Genomic DNA, 23,918 nt, shown 5'->3' with positions numbered 1-23,918 from the left:
ACAGTAGATAGGATGTGCCTGAAGGAACAGAGGTGCCATCTGAGTTAGTCATGCTAGCTGGTCTTTAAGTTAATGGAGAGAAACATGCACTAGTAGAGAATGCACTATCATGCTATGAAATAGATGCCATATTGCTAATGTTTAAATTTGAGTGAGAAATTCCATCTAGTAAGCTTTTGGGGTGGAGGAGGATAATCACAGAATCTCCCTGTGCCACATTATCCCTCAGTTTAAAACATGACTAATGCTTGCTTTCTTTTTCCTTATATCTGCTGAGCCTTTGCTGATCATGTACCTGAATAGTACAGAAGAGACCTCACAGTTCAGGTTAATCTGTAAAGAGTAATAAACGATAACTTCATTAAGTAAAAGAACATTTATACAACAGAAACAAAATGAAGAGTGCATTTTGTTTCTGTTGTATGGAAGATTTTGCTTCTGTTGCAAAGAAGAAAATGTTAGCTTCCACATAAGTCAGCTTTCGTGTCATTACAAGTGGCAGGAGTGAGACTCAGAAAGGACTGCATTATGTCAAAATAGGTGAAACAACAAATATCCCAGTGAAATGTCCCATGGCTGTAAGAATCTTTGGGACAGAAGATATTCTATGTTCCTTTCTGTTCCAAATCTGTTTTTATTGCTTTATTATGTGCTCAGAGAGCTCAGAGAGAAAAAACATTTATTTTTTTATCTGCTAAAAATAACTTTTTTTCAAACACAAGTAGTTTGTTTTGGTAAGAATTACACCATGAAAATCCTAATAGACTGTTTTCTGTAACAAAATATATATATATATTTTAAAAGATAATTTCATAATCATTGTATTTTACTTGGGAAGTTTTTGATGGAAGTTGAAATCAGTTACAAGATAGCTAGAAATTCTTATAAATAATGTATCTTGAGTAAGTTGTTCAACTGACAGTTGACAGACTATTTTAAGATAGCATGATGACTGTGTGTGTAAGGTGGGAGAGCATAAGGGTGGATGCAGATCGGGGTGAAGAAGCTGTATCCCAAGCTCTTAACTGTTTCTATCAGAGTGACAGTTCTAAAAATTTCAATACATTAAGATGCATTTGCTCCACTGAGTCCATCATTCTCTCTGGCAGTGCAACAAGATTTTGCATTTTATAACATTTTAGAAAATTGCTGTTCAGTCTTCCATTTCTACATGAAGTTCCCATTGTTGTTTGAATTGTAGAAGATACATTTCTTGGTCCTCTGCTGCTTCATCAGATACCTGTTTCTCATATAGTCTGGACAAAATTCCCTCTTTGTCAGGATCCTCACACTGAAATACAGCTTCACATGCCTCATTTTCAATGTTGGACAAAGTAGGAATGTATAGCCTTCCAGTGTGAGGATCCCAATCTACTAATACGGTCTGTTCGTTCTCTTTCTCTGTGTTCTTTGGTGCAGCTGAATCCTGGAGACTCTGTGCTGTTGTTTCCAGCGGAGGATAGGAAGTCTGCCCAGATTTTTCAGAATCCAAATCCACCAAATTGATACATGCCTCACCCAGCAATTTATCTGCTGCAGGAACCATCTTCAAATTAAGTTCCTCTAGTTTCTGTCCCGAACAATGATCTGCTGCCCTCACCTCAAGTTGGGGGCAATATGGCTGCCCTATTTTAATATTATCCAAGCCCCCCACCAGATGTGGCTCACCTAGCAGTTCCATAGGGGCAGAAGACTTCTCTTTCAAATGGAATTCCATTAGTTTCTGAGTGGGACTGAAGTCTTCAGCCCTTACATCAAGTTCATACTCTATATTCCTTTGATTTTTTTGGCTTAAAGTATTCTTAATTACAGTCTGGCCATAAGATGGCCAGTTCCTAGTTTGGTCCCCTTTTGAGAAAATATCCATTTCATGTGAAATATCAAGCAACTGTTTTGTTTCCAGCACTTCTTCCAGAGGCAAATTCTTCCCTTCAGTGCCATTGTAAACAGTACAATAATGGGGACTTCTCCCTTTTGACAGATGAATAGATTCCCGAGATGGCTTGTACTCATCCACATTAATAGTGATAAGGTTGACCACTATTTTTTCACAAGGTATAAAAACGCTTTCCTTGCATTTATCACTATAGTGCCATACCTGGAAAGCAAAAACATTTTGATTTGAACAAAGCATAATACAAACACCATCTTGCTACTTCTTACAGTGTTATCTACTTTTAAAATATAAGGCTGGGTTATATCTTTTTAAGAGTCAATGTTTAAATTTAGGGGAAAAGGAAGTTCCTCATATATACTTCCAGGAGTGTCAATACGCACCACTTTTTTATTCTATTTTAAGTAAAAACATATTATGACCAGCTCTAATTTCCCTTTTCTCACCTTCTTCATGTCAAAGTAATAGTTAGAACAATTTTGCCAAATTTTGCAGATGTTTCCACCAGTACAAACTCAAGTGGCTTCAGAGAAAGTTATCACAGTTGTCCTTGGGTCACAGATTACAGCACCTATTCCTTTCTATTTAAACAGTGAAGAGGAATTGTAGTCAAAACCACACCCCACAAGTAGAGAGTCAGCTACCATGTTATGGTATCGCTCACAAAGGGTTAAATATTAACAGGTTTCCTTTCAAAGAGGAAGCTATACATTAAGGTTCAAATGCAGTGTATGGAGTCTGCACTGTGGATTCTGTCATAGGCTGCATTTGTAACTCTAGGATAAATTACCTAGTTAATCAATAGGAATTTCTCTGAAATGAATAATATTCCTGACAGAAATAAATATTGTATGAGCAATTACTAAAATAAAATGCAATATATACATAAACAACAATCAGAAGCTGCACTTAGTATTCTATTCAAGCTTGAAAATACTTAAGACCACAAATCTATATACCAAGTAGCCTGAAAGGTCTCCCAGGTTAGATGTGCTGGACCAAAGCAACTTGCTTATTCCAATTCCATTTGGCCACAGTGGCTAGTCATGTGGAAGAGTTTGCAGGTTGGGAAAAAGTGACTATCATTGAAATATCAGATTTATATTAAATTGTTACTTAAATCCAGTAGTTGAGAAATAAAATTGAAACTTTTAACGTGGTCATAAAAAAGCTCAATGAACATAATAAAAATATATTGATAATACAGTTAAAAGAGAAAAGACTCTTGGAGTCGGAATTTATTCTGCTGTTGAGTGGGAGTTTTTCAAAATTGCCTTTTATCTTCTCCGACTACAAAGACCTCTGCCCTGCTAGCTCTCAAAGAGAGACCATGCCATCTCCCCCTACTATCCGCTGTGCCCCAGTATAAAGCTGGCTTCTTGTCAGGTGCAGAAAGTGTCTCAGTCCATGTCTGAACACAGTGCAGCAGTAGCTGCTCTACACCTTGCTTTTACATTCTCCATGAAGCATTCAATCCTTAATGAACATTTCTTGCATCACCTCTGCACTTTTATAGATTTTTTTTGGTTAGAGCAGCATGTTAAAAGCAACTCCCTTATGTCTACCACCCCACACTCTTGTGCAGACTGGATTAACATCAGTGTTCATTCATTATTGTAATTGCATATCTGTGTTTGAGCAACTGGTTTAGAGATAGCTGTGTGAAAGCTCTGCTGGGCTAATGAGCTGGAAACAACATTTCTTAGACTCCATTTATCTTTCTAGAAGATCATAGATAATCTTAATGAACTTTATGGAACAGCTCTAAGATTACTTATGAACATTTTTATGTAGAAATTGTCTTTGGACTATCTCAGTTGGTTAGAGTGTGGTGCTAATAATGTCAAGGTTGAGGGTTCAATCCCCATATGGGCCACTCGTTTGAGGGTTAGACTAGATGATCTCCAGAAGTCCCTTCCAACCTTACCAATTCTATGATTCTATCTAAATAACAAAATGTGTTTGCTGGTACATTTTTGGGTCTTAGGAAATAGTGTGCAGTATTTCTTGAAATCCAAATTAAATAATCTGTGAGATGCACATATACTAGAACCTTCACAAAGATAATTAAATGGTCAAATCTGGTAATATCTAGTAATAACCCACAGGAACATCAGTATCTGACTTTGGTGCTTGTGCACTCCTTAATTATCTTTCTTTTTGTTTCTAAATTCAACCATTAATAATTTGTATTCATTGAATCTCTCCTGTGTTTTTTTCCGGGTAAATTTAGAAAGTGTTGACTTCCTCATGGAACGTGCTGCAGTGCACCTCAAATCTTGCCTAGAGCAATGACTCTTCCCATTGGAACAGCTCTGTTCTGACCCTTGCCAGCTCTGGTTATCTCTTTAGGAATATAGGCTGTATTCCTATCACACAAGTTGCTAACTGAGTTGCAGTTGAGTTATCCCTCTGTTTTTCTTGTATTTAACATTTCTCATGTGATGCTTGTTTCTTGATCTGAGTGGCAATTACAATTCTTATTTTTTATTTGTGCATGATGTTCAGCCTTTGTGTTATCTATGGTTTCCTCCCTGCTGACTCAGAGCCCCAGAGAATACACAGCTCTATTGTGAGTGCCAAGGTTGGCAACATCATTAGCAACACAAAATACTTACCAGGTTTGTTGGATGTTTCTGCTTGCTGACATGAATATACCTGTGCACCCAATAGCATGCCATTGAAATAAAAAGGACAACCAGAATGATAGGCAGAATATATCCAAATAGGACTGTTACAGTCTGATCTGCAGTTTTTTCTGTTAAAAAACCCAAAAGTTTTATTTATTTGCCCATTAATGTGGTAGCTTTTAAAATATATTCACATAGTAATATAAGCATTCATCACATTGCCTTTTAGCTATGGGATACCAATGTTTTAGATAAACAAGGAATTTGAGGCAATTAAAATGCTGACACTTGAGCTAGAGGACAATTTTTTTTATTACTGTAACTCTAAAAAGAAGTAACAACTCTTAAGTTCCTCTCTCAGCCTCTCTTGTTCATAACTTCTCCCTGCTCCAAATGACCCACCTCTGCCACTCCCAAATCTCATGCTGGGGAAAAGAAATGTTCTCCATTCACTAAGACTTAAAGAACTCAAATCTTTTTCTTCAGAGGTACAGTCAGCTAGGGCCTACCGACTAGAAGATATTTTTCAAGTGAAGGATTTTTTTTCATCAGTACAAATGCAGAGAAAGGAGGAAATAATATTAGCTTTTCAGTCTCGGAATGGACACATTAAGAACTTTCAAAGTCAGCCATCAAGACTTTTTCAAACTTGGATCTTATTTCCATAATTTGTCAGCCTACACATACCTTTCAAAGTAGCAATGCAATATTCTTTGGAAAACCCACTATTTAAAAGCGGCGTGGTGACATGTATCTGTGCACTGACACAGTAAGCTGTTCCAGGTTCTAACCAAGGCACAACCAAGGTGTTGTTGCTGATGGAGAACCACCACTAGAAGACATAAAAAAGATTCTTCCCTTTAGCTCCTCACTTCACAGAAAGATAAAGAATTTTTGTAAACAAAATTTTTGTAAACAAAACAAACACAAAATTTTTCTGGAAAGTGTAATGGTACTGCAAGGACTGCTAGCTGCATCTTTTTTTTCTGAAAGAAATCAAAACTCAAGTTATTTATTAGGTCATATCTTCAACAACGTTCTGCTACAGCTACTAAACAATTTCATGCTTGTTATAAAGGAGAACCATGGACCATTACTAGCCACATACTTGTGCTGATATAATAAAGATAAAGCATTACTCTAGCCCCCTGCTGAATCCTAGACCAATAAAAGGCACTGGTAAAGACAGGAGCCTTAGGATAACGGATACAGCTATACAGACCTTGGAGTCCAAAGTAATTGTTCTATGTAAAATATTCTTATTAAAAAACAATCAAACAAACAAAAGCCCCTTAAAACCTTTTGTACACTTTTAATTGCTAATCTTGTCATTTAAATATCCCCTTTGATGGAAGGGGACCTTTTTGGTGTAAAGATCCTGTTTCTTGAGAATGTGTCTAGGGGGAGAGAAACAGAAGACTGAATTCTTCCTCACCTCCAATGTTTATGCTGGAAACTACTCCTTGATATGGAATATAAATTTGAAAAGACAAATGAATGAAGACATTCAAGTGCAGTGGTAAAAGATGCAGTTTGCAAGTACTGCTACCAGACTGACTGGCTGGGGAGCAGTTTTGCTGAAGACCACCTGGGGACAGGCACCATGCTGCACATAAGCCAGCAGTGTGCCCTGGCAACAAACAGCATCCTGGGCTGTATTAACAAAAAAGATAGTAGGTAAGCACTCATTAGATCATATCTAGAGCACCACACCCAATTTTAGGCCCCCAGTATAGAAGTACATGGGCAAACTTGTGAGGGTTTAGCAGAGGGCAAGCAAGATGGCCAGGGGCTGAAGCACTTGCCCAGAGAGAAGTGGCTGAGGGATTTGGGCTTGTTCGTACTGGAAATGGCTGTGGAGGGCACCTCACAGCAGCCACCTAGGACCTACACGGAGGTCATAAAAAACATGGAATGCTTTCTCCCCATGATGACGGTCAAGCAGTGTTGTGCAGCCTCCCTCCTTGGAGGTTTTGAAGACCTGACTAGACAAAACCCTGAATGAACAAGTCTAAGCTTTGAGCAGAAGGCTGAAGTAGAGTTCGCCTGAGGCCACCCTTCCAACCTGAATGATCCTACAATTCCTCTCAACCTATGAATCTTATTTCAATTATTTCTACTGCAAACAAAGCACATTCCAATAAGTGCAGAACACAGATTTAATAGGTACAGTTCTACAGCCTTTTCAAAGCTTACCCGTTTCTTTGTTTTTTTGTTGAGGACAGACACATTGTATTGCAGGCCAGGATATACCTGAGCCAGAGATATGGATTCTCCCTCGGGATTTCTCTTCCATTTCTCAGGAGCAGTCAGAATGATTGAAATAGATTTATCCGTAGAAGATATGCTTACCATGGGTGGATCAATTTTAGCTGGAAAAATAAGCATTTCTATAAAGCCATTTCATGCAGCAGAGGCACATTTATTTGACTATGAAGTTTCTTAAAGTGGCTGATATTACATTTTGTAATATTCTTGAGAATTTAAGTAGGACTTTGAACAATTCATTCATATTAGTAGAAAATTATTTTCCAGATAACTAAGAAAACCTTTACATTGAGAATGTGAAGGTTGATTTGGAATTTTGCTTAGGAATTCTTATGACTTAGCAGAATATACAACTTTGCAGCTCAATTTGCTAAAATAAGCTAAATTACCAGTGTGTTCCTGGATTATCTGGCACTGCTGAGAGATATTGTGTTATGGAGTATGATTACTGCTTGGTTTAATATAGCCTTTTAAAATTGGAGTTCTTTTTACAATGGCTGTGCCACAGCTATTTTTTCCTTCTTGAGTGAAGGTTTATCAAAGTATTCAGTATACATAAGCTAGTTTCAAATATATGAATTTAATATACATATTCAAATTCTAGTAAGATTATTTCAACTACTGCTGTCAACAGCATAAACCTCAAACAAAAAATTCTAACCTCTCACTATCATATGTTGTAAAGGCACACACATGCTGGGCACATAGTATTAATCAAGGCTATAAACATCTGGCTTTGTCATTAGCTTTCCTTACTATCTGTGAGAGGGTTGAATCGTGTAGTTTCTATCCAGTCAGAGCACATTCCATGTAGGAAGGCTTTAACACTCGCATAGTATTGTTCTTCATAGTCAGATGTTTCACTGGAGAGGTCACACCATGTTCTACTGATATTCCTGCATTCTGATTTTTTAATCCATTTGCCAACACCATATCTATATTGAAAAAGAAAGAGAAAGGAGCTGTAAAAAAAACCCATCACCATGATATATTAGTCATCAGATAACCTACATACAGAAATTGATACTAGAGCTGAGAAAATAGTTTCCCCGCTCTGCAGAAATTTGCAGTTTCAACGAATTCCCAACTCCAGCTGAGATAAAACACAAGATTTTCCCAAGTTTTCAATTAAAAAAAACACCCCAAAACAGAATAAGCCCTCTCCAGAAGAGGCAATAGGGAACTAACTAGAATGCAAGAGATACTAATGTAAGTCCCGTTTTGCCTGCACAGACCAGGAATCTCTGTTCAGTCTCCACATTTTCAGTTTAAACCCTACGCATAGGAGAAGAAAGTTGGGTCTATTTGCTATCATTTTTGTTTCACGTGACTATTTATATAAAGTCAAAGAGTTCTATCAAGAGTTGACTAGCCAAAATGGCCAGTGGTTCTGTTTGGTGTGTGAAGACAGATGCTCAGGGGTCTCCAAAATATCTATATAGGAGACTACTTATCTCTGACTTTTAAGCTGTCAATTACTTCTCTCTTTGCTCAAAACAAAGACTCCATCTGGGATAAAATAAACTTCAAAACCCTTCATGTCGAAGCAGAGGCATACCTATGCTACCTACAAAGCTTCTCTACTGATGAATTGTTATATTCTACTAGAAGAAATCACGGCTTTGTGGGAAAATTTCTGCCTGGTTTTGCTCAGAAGTTCCTGTTCCTCCAATTCACGATGTACTGAAAAGAATTCCCATTTGGCTGCTTATTAAAAGGCAGCTTCTATGTTTTTCCAGTATAATATCACTCAACAGCACTTTCTACCCAGCTCCAGACCTTGCTCTTCTGAGCAAGTAGCCATATGAATACAGAAATGCAAAAGATGGCTGTAACTATGACTACACAATCTTGTGATCAGCTGACCCTGCAGAGGTAGTGCAGCCAACTCTCTCTGAGTATTTTATCTTCCGTCCAATTATTCTTTATTCTATTATTATTGAGCAATTTCTCCTTTTTAATGAAGATAGAATATGCCACTTCTCTGTCAGGCAAAAGAGGGTGCAGTCTTTGGTTGCAGAAGCAACTCCTTGCATTTTTTCGTAACCAGTACAAATTGTAGGAAACTTCTGGAGATTCAAATTGATTTTAGTGTCATGAAAATATAGGAATGATATATAGCAGAGAATAAGACTGAGGGCATTATATCCCCAATAACAACAGTACTGCACCTTTTTATAAGCTAAATTCCATGTACTGCCCTTCAGAACAACCAAGTACTCTCTCGTATAAATAAAAGAAATAGATTCTGGTCCTAACCCAAATTTCTTGATATCCTACCAACCATTAGGTGCAACCATTTAAAATGTAAGGGTTCTGATCACTTTTCTTTGTTTCCTGCAATAGTTTGCAATTTCAGTGGATTTACTCCCAAATTGGAGGAATCTATGGGATCAGAAGAGATCTGTGGGTGTTGAGTCTGTTAGAAAAGACCCGTGAAACATTAGTTGCTGTTAATACTCCATTAAATACTACACCCCCAGACTCATTTAGACGTATATATAACGCAACTGAGACTCCAGTCCACAGCACAATCCTCCTTCATTACTTTGTCTCATTTCTCAGGAACATGTCTGAAAGCTTTCATGTTGCATCCCATGTTCCTTTCATAAAAAGGAAGACTTCTTACACACTTTTAATAGGGTCTGAAGTAAGCAGTAAAAGTTAAAAAAATATATTGCTTGGATCTTCTAACCCACATTTTAGTCTTCCTTCCGGCACTTTTTACCAGTGCTATCTTGCATAAAGATTTTTTTTTATTTTAAAAATCTAAAATAAAAATGAGTGAGGGATAAAACCAACAAGCCAACTTACACTGAATACTTCACCTTGTAGAGTACTCCATCTCCTGTGCCTTCTGGTGCTGACCAGTGTAGGACATTCTTCATATTTATAGATTCAAAATGGACATTCCTAGGGTTAGGCAAAGAACAATACAATTTTCCTAGGAAAGGATATAAGAACAGAACAATATACACTAAGAATTAGCAAATATATACACTTCCAAATAAGGAAAAAAAAATAGAATCATAGAATTGGTAAGTTTGGAAGGGACCTCTGGAGACCATCTACTCCAACCCCAAATGAGTGGCCCACATGGGGATCAAACCCATGACCTTGGCATTATTAGCACCATGCTCTAACCAGCTGAGCTAAACCTGACCCCATACTTATTTTTAAGCATGTAATAAAATGCTAAAAGCTGTCTTCCCCTCCACAAAGAGCACAATGTTGTTGGGCAGGGAAATTCAGCTAGTTCAAAACAATGTTCCTAGCTAGTTTAGCCCAAGGTCTCTGCAGATAAGATTTTTTGTCTCCAGTAAAAATGGCTTTTCTATATGACAGACATTGGCATGGAATCATCCAGAGACTAGATGCTAAAACTAGATGAGTTTGGTGTAAAAACACTTTAAAAATTTTGAGGTAGCTGCACAATTTAAGACTCAACAGTTTACAATATCCAAGAATTATTGCTGTATTTGAGTGTCCATCACTGGCCATCAAACGAATCCAACCAGGTATTTTAAAAGTAGACTCAACATGTCTTTTTAAGCACTGCTCTATAACCAGAAGTAAAATTTCACATTGGAAGATCTGACTAGATGATCACAATAACCTTAAAGCTATCATTTATCATCTACATTTATTTTCCAGAATGGCAAAATTTAATACCTACTCCTAGGTCACTCATTGGAATTACTGTTCATTGCACCAACCTCTGAAATAAATAAGTGAACAAGTCTGGGATCTAAGAATCCAGTTCCATGTGCTACCAATACACACATCTAACACTACAAATTGAAGGGAGATGCTCATGTGGCTAAATAGCTTGCAAAATGGAGGTCCCTGTGCCCAGGGACAGAATCTCTACTCAATCTTGAGCACCTCCTGCTATGGAGATGGTGCTGATAGGAGTTGGTAGTGACCAGCTGCCCCTAAAGTCAGTCCTGAAACAGTTGCTGCTGTGAAAGAGCTTCTTGTGAACGGCCATGAGAGCGAGCCTCATGGGGAAGAGAAAAAGTGAATCCATGGTCTTTCAGGATTTTTCAAAACCCTTTAAGCTCTTCCTCCAAGAATGTAATTCTAGTTCTTTTTTAAAGATAACAATAAAAAACAAGAAGAGGGAAATAAAATGTATTACAGTGAACAGTGGGAACTGAACTGAATGAATAGTCCTTGACCTTTGTTACTTCCTTAAGCAGTCCTTAAGATTTTTAATAGCATATTTCACTATTACTGAAGTGTTCATTCTCCTGAAGATGGTAATATATAATTGCTTCTGTAAATAAAAGACACTATTGTCCTGATCAACTTGCTGACTTCTGTCTGTCTTTGAACCATATAGTAAAAGCTTTTATTGAACACACTCTTCAGTCTGCTTGTTAAAACAATCTCCAATTCTGTAGAGACCAACTACTTTAAAATGTCTTGTGGACACTGTGGGGTTTTCAAGCCTCTAGCTATACATTAACATTCAAAAATTGTGGTATATGTCTGTATCTGTAACTTCTTATCATTAAGCTGTGTAGGAAGCTGTATTTCTAGCACTTAACTAGTATTCAGTGATTTTCAGATATTTTTCTATTTGGAAAACAATTCAAATCAGGTAGAGTTCTTCGGGTGAGCTTACTTATTTCCAGAGAGTATGTAGCAAGTCCTGTTTCCTTGAATGCCTGGACACAGAATGGTCCAGTGACTGTCATCTTGCAGGGGCTCAAACTATGGGCTCAGTTATTAAGTTAAAATGTTTCAGGATGCCAGAGCATGTGAAAGCAGCAGGAAAAGCTCTCCAGAAAAGTTTCCAGTCTCCTTTGCTCCAGCACTTGCCTCCAAGTCAAATATAGAGTGAGATTAGAAAATAGAGGGTTTTACTTTCCTCCAAAATAAACATCCTCTACAATCCTCTGCTTTAAATGAAGCTAATCCAAATGTAAAGACAAAACATCCTGAGAGAGCTAACAAAACAGCTGAAAACTGGCAAGATATGTTCAGTAAAACAGAGAAGTTCCTAAAACACTTATGTACATGCCACTGAGAAGAACAAACCAAAACATAAAACATAGATTGCAAAAAATCCATGTATCAAATTTCATTCTTGCCATTGGACTGTATCCTTGCACTGAAGTATCTGAGGCTACGGGATACTCATCACTTGTATAGTCGATAAACAGCAACAAGAGATTAAAAAAATTAGAAGTCACCACAATCCTGTCTAAGCCCTTAAAACAGCAACTGGACAATCAGTGTAGAAAGAGAAGGAGGGACTGAAATGCAAAGCAACCTTCTGTTGTAGTGTCCAAATAAGAGGAAACACAATGTAGGTATCTTCTCACAGTGCTAGAAGTAAAAGCCATGAAAGCTTCTCACCAGAAAATAATGAGGAAAAACTAAAAAGCCTGACAAGGAAAGAGTTAAGAATAATCATTTCCTTGTAAGAATACAAGGAAAGAGTTAAGAATAAGCCTGACAAGGAAAGAATTAAGGAAAGAGTCCAGAGGAGAATATAGTATATACTGAAAGGTCAAAAAACCTTTGGAGGAAAGATTAAGAAAATCCCAACCTTTATACAGCAGCAGATTTATCTCCAGCAACCTGGGCTCCCTGTGAACCAGGCATCTAATTTACACTAGTCACAAACAGCAGAAGATAACCTCTCCCACAGGCTGACTCATCTCTCCAGTTAGGATGGAACAAACCGGATGTGTCTCTCTCCTTCCAGTATAAATGACAGTCAAGCCAGCTAGCCTTGATATCTGTCTGCTTCCTAGTCAGCTAAAGTTATTGGAGATGCACCACGTCCCGAAGGGGGTGGAGAGGAAACATAGTAAGTCTTCATGTAATAAGAATAATCTGTCCTCCATGAATAAGGAAAAGGGAAAGGACTTCAGTTTCTGGAAGAATGACAGCACTAGAAATGCTTCCATGCCTTACAGGAAGGAGAATGACACGTGAAAATAAATTATCTGAGAGAGCTGATGGAAGTTTTGAAGGGCAGATTAGAAAATACATCTGCCAGGAATGATACTAACTTAGTTGATTCTGCTAGGGTAAGAAGATGGATTGATGACCTCTTAAGGTCACTTCTGCCCCCATTCAATAGGACTTCTTTGACTAATATTGATAAATTTGGCTTTGCACTATGTAGTAATATTTGGCAGGTGCACTGCTTAATCTGGTACAGGAGAGCTAAAAACATCCCTAACAGCTCACTTCTTAGGCCATTATCTTAAAAATGGTTTTAAAAATCTGTACTGCTTATTGGGCTAATACACAGTCACTGAACTGTACTGGATGGAAGCAGCTAACTCATCACAGACAAGAGAAATTACTTCATTGGTTTTCTGAATGGTTTTTGTTTGCCTGTACCTTTTGATGTTTCTCCATCCCTGCATAAAAACATTTATATTTCTTGAGCACATTTGTAAACTTCCTTAAAGGAGGAGTTATGTATTTATTATATTTTGCTATTTTTTAAACTAATAGCATATAAAGGTATTTTTGATATTTTTTTTAATTTCCCCCCTCTCAGTGTGGTTTCTGATGTGGTAAATGAAATTTCAAAACAGAAGCATTGACTACAGCAGATGAGCCAATCTCAGCAAACAGAACCCACAGAACCATATCTTTTCAAGATCTAAAGCATTACAACACCAAGTTTGTTCTTATCTGCCCTGAGTTCAGTGTGACTTGGAAGACAGACAGAGTGAGACTGTTAGCTTTCCATTAACTTTAAAAGCAGAGATTTGGTTTCCATTTTTTGGTCTTGCCCCTTTAGTACAAATTTTTGTTTGCCCTTAGAACAAACCATATAATTCTTTTATTCTTCAGTTACTCATCTGCAGAAGAGGAATAAAACTACTGCAATTCACCTTCTACAAGAAGAGTTAACTCTAAACTCTTTCATATCTATATATTGTTCAACAGTATTTGGAGACATGCACAGAAAATAAAACTTACATGTAGCATGTGTGTTCAATGGTCACTAGTTAGTGAAGAGATATGTGCATTTACTTGCTTGTGTCATTATCTTGTCTTTAAACACAATATATCCAATTTTATTCTGATTTTATTTCTCTCCATTAATCAGGTTTAATGGCATGGATGTCACAGAGTATTTTCAGTTTACACTGGCCTACATGAGAGCAGAAGTCTATCATACATTTGGCTTTGCTAGGTTCAGTCTGTCTCAGAGGCAGTGCCTGCAATGGCTGTCATCACTTTCCAGTAAAACAAAGTCACTTCCTCAATTTATTTCTTGCATGGAGAAATCTGGAGCCCTTATTACTGTCTTTTGAATTGCTGTAAATCAAACCTTGGGCAATAACATTCTTTACATCTCCATGATGCTTTGCACACCTGAACTGGAAAGAAAGTAATAACATAGGTTTTTTATCTTCATCATCACAATGAGTAGCGAAGCTCTAATTTTAGAAGAAGCAACTGCAAGACTTTACAAATTAGATACAACTTAGCTTAAACACATCTTAACATGTGAGCAAAAAAACCTCACTGACGTCAGTAAGATTATTCACATGCGTAGAAGACTGCTTTGCTGGTACTTCATCTACTTTCTATGAAAGAGCCTTTTTGGTTTAAAAAGGTGGTCAGTTTTAATTGCATAAAGCTCAGTGCGTATATGCGCCTTCCTCAAGTCAGTGCTTCTCAAAACAGTTTTGATTTCAGTGATATCTGTCTACACACATTCATACATCCACACAGGCGGTACTAAACATTCACTTTTGGCTATTCTGTAACTCATTCCCTTTCTGTAGTCTTCTTGTTCAGTCTTGGGTGACTTTCATCAAATTATTGTAAAATCTTTCTTGTTTGTTCTGCACTGCTGCTTTTGTTTCCTTTAAGGAATTCTTACTCTCCTGCCTTACTCTAACACATCTCCTAAAATGGTTATGTGGTTTGAAATGAAAAATATTAAAACCCACAGCTATGTATAACATAAGAATGGTAATACTGGGTCAGACCAAATGTCCATATAGCTTAATGCTGAGCAGTATTCACTAGCAGATGGTTGAGATTGTCTTTTCTGGTATATCTGCAGTCTTTGGCAAGCTGACACTGGCCATGCAGGAACATGAGGGCGCACGTGAAATGGTAAACAGCAGAACTGAGCCAAAACTGGAGATCAAAAATTACAGAGAGGAAGGGAAACCCTGCAAAGCCAGGAATACACGTTAGCAAATGTCATTACCTGGTATTAGTCATTTAGCAATAATTTAAGATTTTTTTTTTCCCTGAACAGAGTGGGTTTGAAAGTCTTACTCTGTGCTGATTTCTTAAACTCCTTTCCTCTTTTCTGGGATTCAACAGACCAGATAACTAGGAGAAAGGCAAATAAGACTTGTTATAACTTAGCCACCTTTTATCCTGGTATGTTGCTAGAGCCCTAGGATGGCAGGGTATTAAGCTAGGCTAGTGAAACCGCTTTACTTCAGCAGTGCTGGTGAGAATGTGGTGAGGAGTACAGAGGTGATTTCCTGTTTTAGTCACAACAGTGCTTGACACATAACCACAAAGCAAACTATTGCCCTCCTAAAAGTGGAGCCAGTCACTTGCATCAGATTTTTCATTAGGGGCACAGGGGAAATGGGAGAAAAACACAGGTACAGAAACAGAGTCATAAGACTAAATGAAAATGAAGAGGTGCAGCAGACAGAAAAGCACAAGTCATAAGAGAAGAGGTGGGGAACGTGAGAGAATAAAAAGACTTGGACACGTTGGTTCCATTTTTAATGAAAATAAGCGTGGTTGTCTTTGGAAGCAGGGAAATGAGAGGTCACTTGGGGAAAGAATAAGAGTTGTAGGAATACAGCCTTACAAATCCACACCAACATATGGGAGAAACGCAGAAGGTAGACTGAAGGTGTAAGCTTGCCCTGATGCACTCTTCTCTGTCTAAAGTCTCATGTTTATCTATCCAAATCAAGCCTTAACTTATAAAAACAGCCTTGCAGAGGATATTAGTCAAAAATCATTTCAGAGGCTTGAGTGGGTCCATTAGTGGGTCCATCAGTCCATTAGTCAGAAAAGATGAGAAAGTCTTCCCAGTCCATTGAAGGTTTGCTGGAAGACAGATGGAGATTGCTGTGGCAGCTGATGACTACTCCATTTTGCTAGTTGGTAAGACAGAAATGAAATAAATTGTATTTTCTTCCCATAACTTTGAAGGTTTGCAAATGCAAGAGTAAAGCTGCTTCTACCTATCCTTCCTCCACTGGAAAAACACTTCCTTGATGCACTCCAAGAGGAAAAAGCTATTGTAGTTACAATATCTGTCAATTTTGAGCAATGACATCATCAATGTTGGCCTGAAACAACCTGAATGAAGTTCAAGAGGTGTTCTGTAAAATTATTTGCGACCTCTTCAAGAAGATTCCGAGTGATAATCTAATCAAAGGCGAATTTTTTTTTAAACAAATAAAAATAATTTAACTTGACATTTTGTAGTTTGGAATACAAACCCACGTATGTTTTGACAAAAAAATTTAAAGGCCTATGGCATATTAAATTTGTTTTTCAAATACTCAAGGGTTAAATAAACTTTCTTTTTGAAATGAAAGAGCATGAAAACAGATCCCGTCTGACAGCTCTCAGCTGAATTCTGACACACCATGTTTTGGACCAATTCCTAAGCCACAAATTACATATATATGTGTGTGTATATATGTGTGTGTATATATGTGTGTGTATATATGTGTGTGTATATATGTGTGTGTATATATGTGTGTGTATATATGTGTGTGTATATATGTGTGTGTATATATATATATATTTTTACACATAGACTCAGCAAATATGAGCTTTGGCTTGCCTCATTTAACACTGGTTAATATCTGTTAGGCAATTAGAACTGATAACATTGTATTTATTGCCTAAAGGGTATTGCTCCTTGCTCCCTGACCTATTAATGACTTGCCTGGACAAGAGATTTTGTTTCTCCTGGAATCCAACCTAATTGCTTAAGTGACACATCCTATTCTGAGTCCACATTTTCCTCTGGGCATGAGATTGAATATGAGGTGACTGGAAGATGAGGCCTTGCCTTCATTTTTGAGGGAAAGCCAATCCTCGAAAGATGCAAGTTGAACATATTTTTCTAAACCAGAGACTTGGGAGGTAGGACTAATACACCTTGCAGGCTTGCCATACCTTGATTGGGCTGACAGGGTCATACTGCCACCCAAGTCTGAAAGATAATAAATGGTCTATTTCCACCTCCAGCCAATGGCAAGATAATATTACAAGAGGTTGCAACCCCATCCCTCATGTCCATCCCTCACAGCTCCATACTCTGTGTCTCATTGGTATCTACAGATGTTCCTCAGATTTAGCAGCGTAATAGTAGGCAGTGCAGCACAGAGCCAGGCATGCCTTTGCACAGTTAGAGCTGCATGGGCACTTCCTATTACCTCCCTGAGACCATGCCTCATGCCAAACCACACATGTGGGCCACAGGTCACCTCCTCCTCCTACGCTTTGGGAAATCTCCTCCAAGAAAAAAGCTCTCCTCCCCTGCTCCACCTGCTCTGTTTCCAACCTGCAAAGCTGGAAAGTATTGGAACAAGCTCTTCATTAGAGCACTGGATTTGAGTTCACCTTGTAGGATGCCCAGCACCATTCTGAGTTTGCTCTTTGCACAGTGTCAGAGATGTGCTGGGAACACCATGGCAGACTTGAAGTAGCCTGCTCGGGATTTCTTCTGCTGCTTGAAGTACTCAGAGTTATTTTTTCCTCCTCGTGTACCGTATTTATACTTGTTTCTTGTTTCTTCACGTTGGACAATTGCATGTAGTGAGCTCACAAGCAGTGAAGGTATGTTAAAGTACCTGTACATTTCTGTTAGTCTCCTGTGAGGTATGGTCTGGCATGCTTTGAGGCACCATATGACTGTTCAGAGTACTCCTATAGTAATTTCAGATGTGAACTAGTCAGCATCTAATAATAGTTACAGTATTATTTTTAGTCTCTTTCCAGTACTTCACAAGTACTTTTTTTTTGTTAAAACCACCAGTCATGATTTTTAGACACATTTACCCAGCCTATAGATTTGAAGTGCTTTTTTTCCTGTACAGAGCAAGTCATTTAGCACAGTCATCTACTTCTTTTACATATAAGTTACTAAGGATTACCTCAGAAATGCTATTAAAGAGGTAACATACCTAGTTGGATATGAGGGACAGTGCTCTATTGCTGAAGTTGAAAGAAACAGTATCACATTTTGATGATCTCTGTAGAAACCTGATCATCCACTATACTGATGTTTAAATTTAGAAGTTAACTCTGTCATGTTTGAGATACTGCAAGCTGATTTAGATTTGAAAAGCTGAATAGCTCTATTTTAGTATCTGTTTGCTACCTTCTTATAATGTGAAAAAACACCATCAGCAATTACTTGTGCCTCAGCCTTCTCAGAACTGCCAGTTTCTAGTGTTTGTAAGCCACTTCCTGTACCTTTACTTTTGACTATGGTGCATCCAAAGAACAAGATATTTATGCACCTTCAGAAAAGATGAGGAAAGCCAAGAGCATAGAAATCTTGTGCAAACCACTGGCAATAATAAATACTAGCTTCACCGCCCCCTCCAGCTCTAGGAAGCTTTTGAGAAACTAATAGGAAATAAATTATCCTCTTTCATCTAAGAGCTGTAATAATCATTTATGTTTTTCTGAATGAAGTGCAATTAAGATCAAATACATTAATCTTGGTAACAGCATATAAGGTCCTTTCACCTGAAGCAACATTCTTCTACCCTCTCTTCGGTCACATTCATATTCTCTTCACAAAAAAAAGAAAGTGGAAAACTGAAGTTTGAAAAATAACTTAGTTATCAGGTGAGATTTACCTTAGGATGCTGGGGAATAAAGAAAGGAAGAAAGGACTACTGCCTTCCTCTGGTCCTTTAATTCAGCTTAAAATACTATTGTAGTAGCCAGGCAGACAGGAAAAGAATGGATGAATACATTCCTCTTCAGACATCTATTTTCTAAAAGAAAAATAAGCTATAGCCAATTTAAACTCTTCATATATCTTCTGTCCTATACATTGTTTACTCTTTTTTTTTTTTTCCTTACCTGGTTTACTACACTTTTTCCAAGATAGGATGTGCAGCGGATAAAATCCTTGCAAGTTACTGGCACACTATGTATACATTAACACAAACAGATCTGTAACAGATCATTTAAACATAGTTCTCTAACAAAAACCTCATTATTATTGATAGATGAGCCTGGCTTCTAAAATCCAGGCTTCTACAAGATCAGCTTCTTAAAATACAGGAGTTCTAGACTGGCTCATAAAAGATGATTTTTATCTCTCTTAGCTATTAATTGTGTAGTTGTAGATAATAAACGTCAATTCTTGGAGAGAAATCAATCAGTAGAAACAAGCCACAACTATAAAAACATACATAAGCTGGAACCACACACACACACACAGACAAGAGACTTGAGTAATACTAACCACTTGTTTGTCTTGGAATTAAGAATATAAAGGCCACTAGAAAACAACAATGAAGACAGGGTAAAGTTATTCAGAATGGTTTGGGGCTCTAAACACAAAGTTCCAGTAGTGTTCAGAAGTTTCTCTGTAGAATTACCTATTTTAACCACTTACATACCTAAAAGGCAATAATAATTTGTCTGTTGAGGAAATCATAAGCAAAGCCAACCACTACAGCATAAATCACAGCATTATCTGCAACAGCCTGATATGAGAGAGTAATTTAGGGATGAGAGTGGTGAGCATTTTGACTATAGGAAGATAACACTTCTTCACAAACTGTAGCCTTCCTTATGACCTTTATATTTCTGTTTTCTGCATTGCATTTATTTTTTCCTTCACATTACATAAAGCCAGCAAATACCACATTATAGAACAAAAAACAAGCTCAGCCCTCTCTCGCACTTCCACTCTTTTCACTGAAGTGCAATGCCCTCACTGGTAAACATACAGCTCCTTCTCAGAACATAGATCTATTTATCTGTTTATGAGTAAAAAAAAAAAAAAATCTGATAAAGTGTAAGTTGAAAGACTAAGAAATCAAATTACGCGAAATCAAATTAACCAGACCAAATGACTTATACAACTACTAAAAAAATTAAAAAGGGAAGCTTGCAAGATCCTATCTTAAGAAATATAGTTGGTGTATCAGTGTACCAACTCCACTAGTATTTAAGGCTGTCTGAATTAGTGAGTAATGCAACCCAATAGGAGCAGATCTCTTGCATCAAAAAGTTGATGCAGAAAAAAAAATCTATTCATATTTCAGGTTTTTTTCATTTTTATTTTGGACTAACTCCATTTGCATTAGGTATGCTCATATAGCACATCTTTCAGGTTAGACTCATCCAAAGGAAAACCAGATTCAAGACTATTTTGTAATATGAACAAAAGTAGAGTAAATGAAATGATCAAGAGACTTGCTTCAAAATTCTGAACATCTGATCTGAACTAAAATACTAAACCCACACCACATATATTAAAACACTTATTTTTGCAGTATGACATTCAGACTTATCTCTGTTTCCTTGAAATAAAGTAGTATACTTTGCATTCTTTTTTTTCTGTATAGGTAGACAAGATAAAGTCTGCACAGTTCAGGCTAGAAAGGTAAAGACGTCTCTAACTACAGAAGAATGAGGTTATGAAACCTCCACTAGGAGTATGGGGGAGGATTTAGGATAGCGTTTGATAAGTTTATTAATACAATAACATTCTATCCTTATGAGTTGCAGATGAAAATTGCTGAATTGTCTCATGTGGTAAAGAGAAACATGCTACATTTCTTGATCCTGCTGATTCAGCAATGAATTTTCCTTTTTTTCTTCCATTCACTTTTCCATTACTTTTTCATTTGTTCCAGAATATAAAATTTTTACACTGAGTGAAACACAAATTTATAAAAATAACATTGAAGTGCAATGGCAAGTGAAATTTTTGTCCTGTGCAAAATCAGAAAACACTCAAATACGCCTGTTAAGTAGGCACAGATAATTAGATAGCAGTACCTTTGAACAGAATGTTTTCATGCATCTCTGGAACAGCACCAGAATCCAGTAAGTATAGGACTGTACCCACTAAGACACCACAGCAAAAATGAAAGGTGTTTTGTTTGGCATTTTGAAAAGGTCCAACTCTTAAATTTTAAATGCTGCTACCACATTAGCTCAGAAAGGAGCTAAGTAACAGATTCCAAAGGGACATGAACAGTACTGATCCTAACTACATAAGAACTGCAGTCTGTGAAGTCCTGCTGTAAAATTGCTTCCCATCATATAATCTGTATTCCCTGTATAATCTATTCCTATTCCATCACATCAAGTTGTCAGGACAACATCAAGCTGTCAGGACAACTTCAGGATTTTCAAGACTGCATTTACTAATGACTAGCAACACAGGTTTGTTCTGTTAGTAGAAAGTACCCCAAATAGACTACTCCAGCTGTAACCTCACTTTTGAGAAGGAAAGGGAAGCACTACTACGACAGCTCCGCACCTCATCAAGTTTCTGCTTTATTGGTAAACTATCAATAAGGGCTAACTAAAACAGCTTTTATGGTCTCATGCTGAAAGACCATAGAAAAAAGTGGAAACTCCAAGCCTTCAGTGGAATATCTGGCTCTCTCTTCTATTCTGCTATTACTAACCAGAATGGAAGTCAACAAAAACCTGAAGTTATACCTAGTTTAAAGCCAAGAATATGTTAGCAGCTTCTCTTCTCCCTTGAAGATCTATTACTCAAAATCAGCATGACTCTCCTGACATTTTTCTAAACCTTTTTTTTGACTACAGAAGCAAAATCAATAATAATGAATTTTAAAAAATGTAAAAAGCATCTGAATGCCAGTTATATAAACTAAATTGTCCTGCAATACTTGTGCTGACAATTAATGGACTTAAATAACATGAAAAAGATGCAATCATTTGCCTTAAAACAAAGTTAGCACTGTAGAATGGAGCACTCAGAGGGCACACCTCCAAAAGCCAGTCAAAATCACTGATGCATAATGGAATAGTTTGTCAAATGAATTAACTGAAACATAGTCCTTAGACGGTGCTACTCAAGAGCATTCAAGTTAAAAGGAACACTCATTACTAAAGTCCACTTCTCACAGGACTTGGAAAGAGTTTTGCTATGGATTTAAGTCTGTAAGATCAGAGCCTGTTCCCATTTAGTTTTGGGGGCAACAACTGCAACAGAGAACAGGAGCACAAAGATAGACTAGGTTTTTCACAAGATCTGATGATCTCAAGAATACCTTGTTCTATCTTATTCAGGATCTACCACGCACACACATCCAACAGGACCTAAGACCTATGAATCCATTTCCACTTCGTAAAAATCACTGCTCATGCCTCGGAGTTTGCTATTAAAACCGCTAACACAATCTGTTCTGGCTGCCACCATTTCTGCTCTTTCCTTTCTTGTCCTTAGATCCGTGGCTCTCAGTAGGGAACATTCTGGTCAACGGACTGGTGAAGGGAATCAGAGAGATACCCAGGAAACTGGTAAATGCGAACTGACCACCAAAAATTCACCCTGTCCGTACCTTGCAGATGCCTGTAGCTGAAGGGCCTATTTGTAAGATGGCATGTAGGAAGAGACTGAAAAATGGACGAATTGTGGTAGTGGACTAATGACAAGTATTTGAAGTGTAGAAGAGATGCCCAGTTGCTTGCTTCATTTATCCTTTTTTGAACTCATCCCATGACCATTCAGGTAGAACTCTTGGGGATGATGACTGTCAAACATATAGGAAGACACAGATAACAAAGATACCCCAGGGAACTACTCCAATATACATAGCAATAAATATATCAAGAGTATACTCTCAATTTGCAGGTGACAATAAATGAACTTTTTGAAAATAGACACTTGTATAAAACCTAAATCCAGTATTACCAGAGGTGTGGGGGAGGAAAGAAAGAGATGAAATACTACAAAAAAAATGACGCTCATCTTCCATGTAAATACTACAGGTCAGAAACATGAAAATTAAGCTGACTACAAACACAAAAATGACATTAACATTTGACATGATATGCACAAAAATACTGCTCCTTATTTCCACCACTCTTTATTTCCAACTACTGCTATTCAGACCTGAGTCTGGGTGTCTAGGGTAAAAGGACCATACTGAAGCTCTGCCTCTGAGGGCTTGTGGCCCTCAGATGCTGGTTCACCTGCACACCTCAGACTAGTGGACTGAGCTTGAGCAGACTCATCTGACAGGCCGGGCAGAAAAGCTATGGTGCCTCCAGCCCGGTGCTGCATGGCAGGATGAGGCCTCTGGAGGCTGGAAGGGCTGTGCAATTTCCCTTTAGTGCTGCCTATCCGCCCTAATGCCCAAGCTGCTATTTCATGCTAACCTTAGCACGAGCGAGGCGACCCTCTGGCTGCGGGACCAAGGAGATGTGGGGAGGAAGCAGGGCAGCTCTCCAGAAAACCCGGCCGCCCTGCTTCGCGGCCCACATCCCTGAAACGGCCCCGGGGGCCGCGGCGGCCCTCCAGGGGTTGGAGGCAGAGCCAGAGGGAGGGGGCCCGGCCCGGCCCGGCCCGGCCGCCCCGGCGGGGGTCGGCAAGTGCGCCGCCACCTACCTGCCTGCGCGGCGGGGGGAGGCGGCGGGAGCAGCAGCGGCAGCACCAGCAGCCAGGGTGCCCCCGCCCGCCGCCAGGGCCCCGGGGCGCGCATGGGGGCCGCGCATCTCCCGGCCTAGCGGCGCCCCTGCTCCGCCGGCCCCGCCCGCCTCCGCCGGGGCTTCCGAGCGCCCGCCGCCTGCCTGCCTGCCTGCCGCCGTCGCTACCGCCTCGCAGGTGGGAAGGGAGCAAGCCGCTGGCAGGAGGGCAGGGGAGGGGAGGGCAGGGGAGGGCAGGGGAGGAGCCGGCCGGGCCGGCTGCGCTGCGCGGAGGCGGTGGTGCTCCCGCAGGGAGGCAGGAGCAGGCGCGGCGGCGCCGTGCACCGCTGCGGTGAGGCGGCGGGGGGCGATGGCGCCGCCCCCCGGGCGCGGGCGGCGGCCGCTGGTGGGCGGTGCTGCTCGCCGGGCGCGCGGCGGGAGCGGCCGTTGGTGGGCGGTGGCCGTTGGTGGGCGGTGGCCGTTGGTGGGCGGCGGTT

The 23,918-nt window shown here is 39.0% G+C and overlaps 1 protein-coding gene across 1 annotated transcript; it reads right to left on the bottom strand.

The window, feature by feature from the left end:
• Positions 1-1,153: 1,153 nt before the first annotated feature.
• IL20RA (interleukin 20 receptor subunit alpha) lies at positions 1,154-9,695 on the bottom strand. Its single transcript, XM_062573757.1, has 6 exons — positions 9,607-9,695; positions 7,549-7,727; positions 6,721-6,896; positions 5,212-5,356; positions 4,513-4,652; positions 1,154-2,098 (listed from the first exon to the last, which is right to left on the bottom strand). The coding sequence occupies exons 1-6, from the start codon at positions 9,678-9,680 to the stop codon at positions 1,154-1,156; spliced, it is 1,659 nt and encodes a 552-aa protein (XP_062429741.1). The 5' UTR covers positions 9,681-9,695.
• Positions 9,696-23,918: the final 14,223 nt, after the last annotated feature.

This window comes from Rhea pennata, chromosome 3 (genome assembly GCF_028389875.1).
Source record: "Rhea pennata isolate bPtePen1 chromosome 3, bPtePen1.pri, whole genome shotgun sequence".
Lineage (NCBI taxonomy): Eukaryota > Metazoa > Chordata > Aves > Rheiformes > Rheidae > Rhea > Rhea pennata.
This window is presented reverse-complemented; position numbering and strand designations above follow the sequence as displayed.

Excerpts from the sequence above, each read along its gene's own strand:
- IL20RA (XM_062573757.1), bottom strand. The coding sequence starts at position 9,680 with ATGAAGAATGTCCTACACTGGTCAGCACCAGAAGGCACAGGAGATGGA. Across the intron at positions 7,728-9,606 it reads TACAAGGTGAAGTATTCAGT|ATATGGTGTTGGCAAATGGA; the intron begins GTAAGTTGGCTT and ends TTTTCAATATAG. Across the intron at positions 2,099-4,512 it reads AGAAACATCCAACAAACCTG|GTATGGCACTATAGTGATAA; the intron begins GTAAGTATTTTG and ends TTTGCTTTCCAG.